Genomic DNA, 11,309 nt, shown 5'->3' with positions numbered 1-11,309 from the left:
AGAAGAAGGGGAAAAGCCTACCAAATATTTTTTTAACTTGGAGAATAGAAATTTCACTTCTAAGATTATTCAGAAATTGGAAAAAGAAAATGGAGAGATTGTTACAAATCAGAGAGAAATCCTTGACGAAGTTAGATTATTTTATGAAAAACTATATGCAGCAGACAGTAATATAGAGGATGTTTATTTAGAAAATTTGGAAGTTCCTAAATTGAATAGAATAGAATCTAATAAATTAGAAGGTCTTATTACACTTGACAAAGCCTCTTTGACAATGAAAAATATGAAACATAATAAAAGCCCAGGGTCTGATGGTTTCACTACTGAATTTTTTAAATGTTTTTGGAGACAACTTGGTGATTTTGTAGTTAGATCTATAAATTTTAGTGGAGCTAATGACTTTTATGTAATACTTTCTGAAAATAAGATTATTCCAACTGGTAGGAAGAAATGGGGAAAAATATTTGACATTAGGGACAAAAAATGGGAGAAAATATATCAAATTCCATTTCGCACAACTACTAATACAAAACTCCAGTGGCTCCAAGTAAGAATTCTCCATCATATTTTGACAACAAATATATATCTATGCAAAGCCGGTCTCTCTAATAAACTTTTATGTGTTTTTTGTAATCTAGAAAGGGAAACAATAATTCATACATTATGATAGTGTGCCATTGTACAAAATTTCCGATACAGTTTTGAAACATTACTAGAAGCTTTAATTATCCCATTTTCTTTTAATAAGGAATCCTTCCTTTTCGGAATAGTGTCCCAGTCAGGAATAGGCAACAGACTAGATAATGAAATTTTAATTATGATCAAACACTATATTTATAAAACAAGATGCCTTCAAAACAATTTGTCAGTAAATGCTTTAATTAACAGCATAAAAGACCATTATTCTGTACAAAAATATATAGCATGTTGCAAGGGGGATAATTTTGTAAGAAAACTGGAAAGAGAATGGAAAAAATGGAACCACCTCCTGGATTTATAAGCCAAAATTAAATAATTTAATATCATCAAGTCAGCAGATACAATACATTTTTTGTGAATCTAAGTTGATGTTTCTGTCTGAACTTATTAAAGTTAATCTCTTTTATGATATAAATATATTTTGTCCTGAGTATTACCCTCATTTCTCAGTCACCTTTATATGGCTGTATTTACTTGCAGTTTAAAGCAGAAAGCACCTTACTTACAATTAATACAGAAGATTATCTTATAATCTTATTCTAAACATAAATTTTATTATTGAGCTGCAGTGCAAAAACTAGTTTCTCCTTTTTCTTCCTCTTTCTGTTGACTTAGAGTAAGTAAGTAAGAGTAAATATGAGTCGTGTGAGGTCTGAATATATAATATGAATTGTTTGAATGTAAATATACCATATATTGCAAAAAAAATCTTGAATAAAAAGAAATATACAAAAAAACCAAAAAAACACCAAACAGTAGTCTAATGGTAGGACACCTGGCTCGTGACCGAAGGTTTGAGGGTTCGAGTCACATTACAGCACTGTGTTGTATCTTTGAACAAGATACTTAACTCCACTTGTTCCACTCTACTCAACTGTAAATGAGTACATGGTTGGGCAGTGCTAGAATTGTGGAATGCTAGCTGTGAGCGCCTAAATGGTAGCACCGGCTGTATACTCCCCAGGGAGTTGGGAAAGATATTGGCTTGTTGCAAAGGCCCTATAACCACGGATAATAATTTGTGAACCGCTTTGAGACGACCTACGAACTAGGTTGTGATACAGCGGTATATAAAAACCTCGAATTATTGTTTTAATACATGAGTGGATGAATTACAGTCTAAAGCAATAGATAAAGTTTTCACAGCATGATTCCCTCTGAATCAGACTCACTTTATCAACATGTTTACTATAAGTTTTGTAAAATAACTTCACTAAATTGATTTGATCACTGAACATTTTATCATGAGGCATTCTGTGATCAAGGAACATGACTTGTTATTGATACATGTCTGTCAGAATTCCTAGGAACTGGGAAATTGTCTATCCAGAACTGTATGCTGTGAATCTGGTAAATGCTTCCTGGTGAAAAAGATTCAGCTGTAATATCTAAAGTATATTTCCTGATTGGTTCCTTCTGACAGATATGTAAATGTATGTACATTTTGTACAAGAAGTACTGGTAATTACAAATGTTTTGGTCTAAATTTTTACCACAGGACAACCAGTGTCAAAGAAGAAACGAAAGAGCAAAAGTGACCATTTCAAGTTTAAGTACAAGAAAAGCTTTTCTGCTCTTTTAGAAGAGGAGGTACGTAATTTTAAATAATGAAAATTTGTTTCTAATACCACTCATGGCAAAAGTATTAACAGAGAGTGTTTATGGCAAGGTGGCGCTACTCTGTTAAATTTTCTTTAAGTTTAACTGTTTGAAGTTTATTGTAGTAAAAAATTGAAAGGTTTTACAAATCTATTTACCTGTCTACCTGTCTACCTGCAGACGTAGTGTTAATTAACTGCTCCTTCGCTGATATAATCTTCATATTTCTGAAAAAAGTACAAACAAAATATTGTCACTTGAAAAAATGCAAAACATTTCAACTGAATTTATAGACAAGAGGCAACACAAGGCCTGTTGGATTTGGTTTCACTGGACAACCATAGTTCAGGCTACAATTAATATAATAAGAAAAAATAACACCTGTTGGCTACCCAGGTCTACAGATCTGTAATTAGCAAGTTTTGTTTACATGTTTTCAGTAGTCTCACTTTCATGTGCTTCTCAGCCCTGAGTAGTGTCTTTTGTAGCCAGTAAAAATTCCCACCTACTACAGATATTTCATTGGGTACTTTCATGAAAAAACAAGATGAGAGGTTATATTTCTATGAAGTACATATACTTGGAAATGCACTGAAAAGAACCACAGGGACCTGAGATTTGGTTACGGCTATATTTGGACCTAAACTAAGGTATTCAGTGTAATTTTATAGGTGTTCGGGATTCAGATCAACTATGGTAAAAAGCCAACCCAATAATGATATAATTTTTTATCGATAGTTGATAGAAACCCAGAAAACGTGTAAAATTACTCTAAATAGTTCAGTTTAGGTCCAAATATAGATGTAACAAATTCTCGGGTCCCTGTGAAAAGAACTGCCTGTGTTGTGTTGGATGCAGGCAACTCTGGTTTCTACTTCAACTGTTTCAACCCTATGTAACTTCAGTAGACTCTACCATGCATTGATCTGGATTAGTTCATTATGGTCTACAGTGGTGAAGGGTTAACCCTCTGTATATAATGTCAGGGATAGACATTCCTCATTAATGCTAGTTATACATGGCATATATATATATGGAATACGATTTATTCATCAGAATCATCCTCAATATATTAGGAACACGTTAAAGAGACTTTTAACTTTAAGAGAAATGTTATTTTAAAGGCCAAATAAATGTATGTTGTTTTCATGGCATATATATATATATGGAATACGATTTATTCATCAGAATCATCCTCAATATATTAGGAACACGTTAAAGAGACTTTTTACTTTTAATAAGAGAAATTATTATTTTAAAGGCCAAATAAATGTATGTTGTTTTATTTACAGCACATGACTAATAGAGACACTCCAAACTACTTTTCCGCCAGTGTACCACCATCCAGATTTCCAGAGAGACGATTCTGTGCTATTTGTGGATATCCTTTTCCATACATTAATTCATTTTACATCTTTGTTTACCTTTATGGATCAGTTGGTCAGAACTAGATAGACTTAAATTGAAACATGATCATGGTAAAGTAACAGAAATATAAAATGTTAGGGATATAGTAAATTCTTATTGTAGTACTATAATTTTTACATTTTAATTGAAACATAATAACGGTAAAATTACAGAAATATAAAATTTGAGGGATAATGTAAATTCTTATTGTCATTTTTACATCATCAATTTTTGATGGATCAGTTGGTCTATTTAGCCCAAAAGAAAAAGATATTGCTTCCACTAACCCTAACTACCCTAGATTTTTGTGCCTCCTCTAAAGTTTATATTGGTATTTAGTGATATGCTCTTGTTAAAGTCAGAACTCCTGCTCTGTATAACTTAAGCATTGTAAAAATATTTTCCAAAAAAAATCTAATTGCCTACCTACCTACCCTATTTTTTCTGAGGATGATAGCAGAGATACAAATAAAAATAAAATTCTAGTTTGACTGAAACATGACAACAGTTCAGTTACAAAAATATGAAATTTTATGTACTTGCATAAACATATTTCCTTTATTTGTCTAGTGCAGTTTAAGAGAAAGTAAAAGAGCTTATAGAAACATAATATGACAGATATATACATGAATAATTAGGAGATAAAAAATCAAAAAAAATCTTGAAATTGATTATGAGAAGTTCTTTTTACACAACCAATAAAATTTTCTATGTGATGTTTCGATGACTAGTACGATATGTACACTGACACCTTCATCAGACAAATGACCAATGAAGCATATGCACACAAAGGTATAAAATGTGTACGAGTTGTCTGTTGAAACACCCGAGTGTAGGTGTGTTTTAGTTCCCAGACTAACACACATGACTAAAACACAGTCAGGCAAAAGTGGGGATATATTCGATTTAACCAATTACTTTCATATAGAGTAAATAAAGTAGAGGTATAATAATCAAAGTTAAGTTGTAAACATAATTTTTTTAGTATCTTCACTGCACATTTCATTATACAGTATATATACATTATATATATATGTACCTGTATATCTAGATACATTGTATGAAGAAATGAAAATTAAAATTTGACTTCCTTAGCGGTTTCACATTTCCCTCCAATTATGTGTGTGTACAGTGTGGAGCAAGATACTGCTGTGTGAAGTGTTTAGGTACTCATCAGGACACAAGGTAGGCACCATGGGAGCTTAAAAATCCCTGTCCAACAACACAGGTGGAGTATAAAGTGTTTTGGGGTGGCTGTCGCAGTATCTATGCTGTAGCATTCAAGTGAGGTGGCACTATAAATGATACCGTTGGAAGCACGGTCCCACTACAAACAGAACATATTACATCTCCAGCACTCACACAGGCAAACACACATAGGGAGATACATGTATTAGCAAGGTGGCATAGGACTATAGTAGTTAGCGCCTGATAAGGCGCAGCTCCTGCAAAATCATCAAAATTGTATTGATCAATGTATATGCTAATTGTATTAATTGTATATATATATATCTATGTACTGTAAAGCGCTTTAGAGTGGCTTTTGTTAGCTAGATAGGACGCTATATGAAATGTTTTATATTATTATTATTTCTCTCTGACCTTTCCGATACATAGTATCTTCCCCTTAACTCGCGTTCGGATATATCTGTAGCTCAATAGGTTAGTGTGATAGTACAAGTATAATAATTTGAAGTACAGAGTTCAAATTCAGATCTAGCCCTGCTGATTTTTTACACTCAGAACACTGTGTTGTTGTATATATTTTGTTTATTTCATCTTAATTATTTTTCATAAAAGTCCTGCAAGGTATGGTTTTCTTTTTAGAAATGATTTATCAAAACTATAGTCGTGCTGGAAGAAAAGGTTTCCAATACATGGACTTAGTTAGTTTCTGGCAGTGGTACGGGATCCTTAATCTAAGTATCAAGGTATCAATCAGTATACTGGGTAGGTACTATGGGTTCCCTATTTCCTGAAGGTTGTGTCTGATACCAATCAGGATACTAGGACAGTTATCAGGATCCTTATTCGATGTGTGTAAGCACATATCAGCATAGTAGGTAGCAGTGATTTATGCTACTCAGATATTTGAGTCATGGACTTACAATGTTCTTTTCCTGTTGGACTTACCAACTCAGCAAAAAAACCACTGAGGTATTGTCCTAATTCCTTCTTCCACATTGTCTGGGCATCCAATATGATACAGGAACCCTGATTTCTTATCTTCATGGATCCTTCTTCCCAGTGTCAAGACACCCATTAAATTGCTAGGTAGATACCCCATCGTCTGAATATTTATCAGGAAACTGGGCTTGCGGACATTTAAATACCCAGAACAGGTTAAAGGCACTTGAAAGTATTCCGGTGTACTGGTAATCACAGGTTTGACTCTCAATAATGAAGACAACTTGTATCTTTTAAGCAGGGCCTGGAAGTAATTGTAAATAAAAGTTTACGCTCTGCCACAAGTGGTGGGATGGATGATGTAGATTTACCCTTGTCAACAGGTCTGGACATAGTCCATAGGACTGGCCGTCGTCCATAGGTCTGCCCGTCGGTGCATACATCAGGCTGATAATATTTTTTGGTTTAGGCAGATATAGACTATGTACGTATACCACAATCAGGGTCATGGGACTCCACTTGCTCATGTGCCTTCATAAGTAGAACATATTGAACAACATTCTTGTCGCCTTGATCTTTGAGCTTGACCTCTTTAACTCATTCACCCCTGAATACACATTTGAACTCTTCCAATTCAAAGGTTGGAATAGTTCATTATGAAATTTCAGTGGTGAATGAGTTAGCATTGCTTTAGTTCTTAGTGTGGAAGTGAGATATTCTTGTCTGACAGATACATATCAGGTTTGGGTAGTCTTTTGTAAAATTTTAAATGACTTGCATCCTCTCTTTGTCAGTAATTTATGAAGAAATGTATTACACTAATAAAATGTGTCCATTATTTATTTAGAATATTAATAATACAGGGGTCTACTTAGATGTACAGTTTTAGGGAGAAAAGAAAAAACGAAAAATTTCAAATAAGAGATTATAACTGAGAGATAGAGCACCTAGAATTGTTAGATAGCTTAAGGCAGAAAAGGGAGATAATTGGATAAGAAACAATCTAATAAACTAAAATCGTGGAGACTAGAGTCAAATGTCTGGCTAAAACTCCATACTGTATAACTTTGATACAGTTTGGACAATTTCTATATGTCTTTGTTTTGTGATTTTCATGACTTTTTTTTATAAAGCTCTTCAATTTTCTTTTCCACTCCAGATGTTTGAAATGGACAGCTTGAACATCCACTTGAGCAAGTTATGACGAACTGATTCAGTTGCCAGCACAGTAACGAATGATAGGGAGATCCTGCTTTAACTACACAAAGGAGTCTGCACTCCTTGGGACCAGTAGTCATATCTCTGTGATATTCTAAGGCAAACAAACGGAAAAACATCTTAACCACCAATTTGCCGATGGCAAGAGGAGAAAATCTCTTCTGTTATGGTTCCAGTCAGGCGAAACCATGTAATAGGCATTAATATTACATTATTTGAGTCTCCGGTTTATATCATGAAATAAATGGAGCCTTAAAAGTGCTGAACAAGATTTAGAAAAGTGTGCAGCTGTTGATCCTGTTCAAAAATGATTCCAGTTAATTTTCGTGATAGTTACATTTCACTATTGGAAAGATAGAACTGACATGGATATTTTTTCCAGTATCATAGACATGACTTATTTTTCTTAGAAATAATCAAGTGTTATCAAATTCTGAACCGAAGTAATTAAAGTAGAATTGCACTTAGCATGAACTTGCAAGGACATTTTAGCAAAAAGGCAAATTTCTTCACTGTTCTCCTTACAGTGAAGAAACATAGGTATCTACCTGTACACAATCAGACCATGGTAAAATTTACGTACAAAAAAAACACCTAGTTGGATTGAAATTAGCAGGGTATCTACATATGTAAATCCAACTAAAATACTCCAGATGTTATACCTTCCAAGGTTGGTTTATCCAGGTTCAATTCATGACACAGTGATATCAATATCGTTTAAAAAAAAAATTGGGTCCTAAACAAGTCATACAAAGGAATGACGAAACAATAAAGAAGAAAAACAAGGTCTCTTGCAAATTTTTATATTATTTTGAAACAATGCTGTGGTCAAGGTGATTACTGATAACTACATGTATAAGAAAAAGTGTAGTAACATTATGAAAATACTGGAAATGGACAGATACTCAGATTTCAGGAAAAGTATATATTATATATATTATATGCTGTCAAAATTTTGATGAGATTTATTATGCCATGAAAAGTGTTAATCTTTGTTTTTTTAATTTATTTTGCAAGCTGAACTAAAATATCGTTTACGATTATTAAACTTGGTAAGCAGGCAAGTCAACAAGAGCTTAGACTCAGTTTAAAGTCAAGTGAACGCTGTGCATAATTTATAATCATGCTTCCACATCTGCACAATAACTGTAACAAAAAGAATACATTTCGAATAAATGTGGTCCACATTTACATCATACAAAAAACAAATGCTTATTTCAGTTAGAGTGAAATCCATCTGTTATCAACTTGCGTTCTCGAATTCAATTCATTTTATTGTTTAAGATGACTTATGATAAAGGGAGGTAATCCCTTTACATTTTTTTATGTTTGGAATGTGGGTGATTCCTGCACACAATTTAAAGATTTATTTAAAGGTTTTGAACGGCATGCATGTCTTATTGACTTAATCTTTTGACACTGATGTAAAGTAAGATTCTCCTTTCACTAAAAGCTTGAAATATTTAAGCTTTTTCGTACAAATGTATTTTTTTCTTTCCAAATTTTCAATAGATATACATCTTTGTTACAAGGCTCTATCCGAATCGTTTTACGTATGTCAGTTTATTATACAATGAGTCAATGGACGCTATATGGTTTGTTACGAGCAAACGGTGATTATACAATGAGTTAATGGACGCTATATGGTTTGTTACGGGCAAACGGTGATTATACAATGAGTAAATGGATGCTATATGGTTTGTTACGGACAAACGGTGATTATACAATGAGTTAATGGACGCTATATGGTTTGTTACGGACAAACATGTTTTGCTCCATTGATGTTTTTGTTATTTGGAGATATGCTTAAGTTGAGTATCAGTGAAAGAAAATTATATTATCTTACTATTATTAAGCCTGACTGGTCCCTTTGTCAAGCTATGACTGAGTGAGCCATTTGTATTGTTACTCACTCCATTAACCTATTCGATACAGTGTGTATACTCGCTATCGATAGGGAAAATGTTCCGGGTTCAATGACATTATTCAATTTCATCACAACGTTGTACAGGTAAACAATAAAATAAAAATCTCTCCCTCAGTCGTAGCTTGACAAAGGGACCAGTCACTCTTAAAACGTTGCAACAAGTTTAATATCGAACATTGTTTGGGTATAAAGTAAAACTTTTATATTAGAAAATTATCATGTTTGAGTTTCTGTTGAAATGTAGATGTTGTATGTCTGTGTAAAAAGATAAACAAAGATAATATTTTTAAAAATGTTCTTGCTTGTATATATTTGAGTTTGATGAGAAAAGTAAGAATATTGCAAAACTCATGGTGTGCTATACTATTGGCCATTATATGTTACATTAAAAAACATAACTGTTAATGGCACAATCAAAAGCACACGGAAATCTTTATAGCTGCTCACAGTTGGTTTTTAGCTCAGCTGGATGGTATGGTGTGTTGTCCACCAACTTTTACTTTGAACAACTTCTTCATAAGAACTGGATAGCCTAGGGCCATTATACACTGTATTTGGCCAGTAGGTACCTTGGACAGAGCCCTATAATATTTCCTCAAATAAATGACCTTGACCTACATGTACTTCAAGGTTTCAGGAGTCAAATATGTAAAAACCTTTAAACAACCCTGAGTGGTGATACTTGGCCAGTAGGTACCTGGTGTGAAGTGCTATAAAGTTTCCTCAAATACATGACTTTGGCCCACTTTCAAGATCACAAGGGTCAAATGTGTTAAAAACATTTACACAACTTCTTCTAAATAACCAGGTTGCCTAGAGAATGATAGTTGGCCTGTAGGTACAGTGTAACCTGCATCAATTGTTAAAAAACATTTCAGGGCAATGATAGTGGGCCAGAAGGTACCGGGCATTGAATGCTATAAAGTTTTCTCAAATATATTACCTTTACCAACTTTCAAGGTCACAGGGGTCAACTATGTCAAAACCTTAAAAAACCGTCTGCTGAATAACCAGGAGGCCATGACTGATGATGCTTAGCTAGGAGGTACATTGGATGTTGTGAAGTTGAATAAACTGGATGACATTGACATATGTTTAAGGTCAAATGGGTCAAATATGATAAATCCTTTGAGCAATTTCTTCTTAAAAACTGAGAAACATCAGTAGGTACATGTATATGGGAAGGTGAGATACAGGCTTTCCCCAAATAAATGACCTGGACCTAGTTTCAAGGTCACCTGCATCAATTATTCAAAAACTTTTCAGGCAATGATAGTGGGCCAGAAGGTACCGGGCATGAGTGCTATAAAGTTTCACGAAATAAATTACCTTGACTCAATTCTGCATTACCAGGAGGCACATGGTGATGATATTAGACCAGTAAGAGACTGCAATAGAGTAAAATGAGACTCAATGTATGGAAATATTTGCACAATTACTTTTATTGAGACTGTTTTCCAATGATTGCTCAAGTATGCAGGTGAGCGACACAGGCCCTCTGGACATTCTGTTTAAAAAGAGTTTTACCTAAAAAAGAAGACAGATTTTCGCTTTAGAATGAATTGAAAATTTCCCATAGGAATACTCAAGAATATTTTCTCCAATTTTCGTTCCAACGAAAAAAGGCAAAAATATCTGTTAGCGTGGAATTTTAACCGCACCTTTAAAACATCAGGACAAAAAGAAATAAAATGTCAAGAAAAAAACCCATAAAAAATGTATCAAAACCAAAGCAAAGACACAAGTTTAAAACCAACAGGCTCCCGAAGGAGATACAAAAATATACCATATGATCCGGAATCGTAAGCGTTCCCGCCCGATGTAGCATCCGTGATGTGGTTTCCTGTCTCATTAACGAACTCTTGACTCACTCTGTTACTTATGTAAACATCCACTTATAACATACAGCTGTACCAGGCGAATTCTATATTAGTGATTCAACCATGCAGTTTTCAGGCCGTGAAATACAATGTCATGTCTTTTACATTGTAATAATACAAGATGTATTATCAAAGAACTGTCATTTCTTGCGCGAATGGGTATATTTTACTTGGGCCAAGACTTTCGTGCAATCTGAGACGTCAAATGAACACACACGTGTGATATTGCCTATCTATCTTATCAGACTCTGTAACAATTCATAGTTGTAAATGGTTCCTTTTTGGCGTAGATTTCAGCACTTCTGGTAGGAAACGCTGACTACAAACTGTAAGAAATAAGTCATCAGGAAAAACCAGTGCAGTGACATAAAAGTACTATTCATTAGTTTAAAAGTTACACAAAAAATGTTTAAATACATACATGATCAATATAGAATTACGGGCGATGGTAT

The 11,309-nt window shown here is 33.8% G+C and overlaps 1 protein-coding gene across 1 annotated transcript in view; it reads left to right on the top strand.

Annotated features, from left to right (window-relative positions):
- LOC110454708 (zinc finger HIT domain-containing protein 1-like) overlaps positions 1-9,264 on the top strand; it is a 12,574-nt gene extending 3,310 nt beyond the window's left edge. The window contains exons 3-6 of the mRNA XM_021504361.1: positions 2,198-2,289; positions 3,591-3,679; positions 4,810-4,890; positions 6,992-9,264. Coding sequence (XP_021360036.1) covers positions 2,198-2,289; positions 3,591-3,679; positions 4,810-4,890; positions 6,992-7,013 — 284 coding nt within the window. The 3' untranslated portion in view covers positions 7,014-9,264. The remainder of the gene's footprint in view (positions 1-2,197; positions 2,290-3,590; positions 3,680-4,809; positions 4,891-6,991) is intronic.
- The last annotated feature ends 2,045 nt before the right edge of the window (positions 9,265-11,309 follow it).

The sequence above is a fragment of the Mizuhopecten yessoensis genome, unplaced genomic scaffold (assembly GCF_002113885.1).
Source record: "Mizuhopecten yessoensis strain PY_sf001 unplaced genomic scaffold, ASM211388v2 scaffold8035, whole genome shotgun sequence".
Taxonomy (NCBI): Eukaryota; Metazoa; Mollusca; class Bivalvia; order Pectinida; family Pectinidae; genus Mizuhopecten; species Mizuhopecten yessoensis.
The sequence above is the reverse complement of the archived record's forward strand: the minus strand, read 5'-3'. Positions and strand labels throughout refer to the sequence as shown.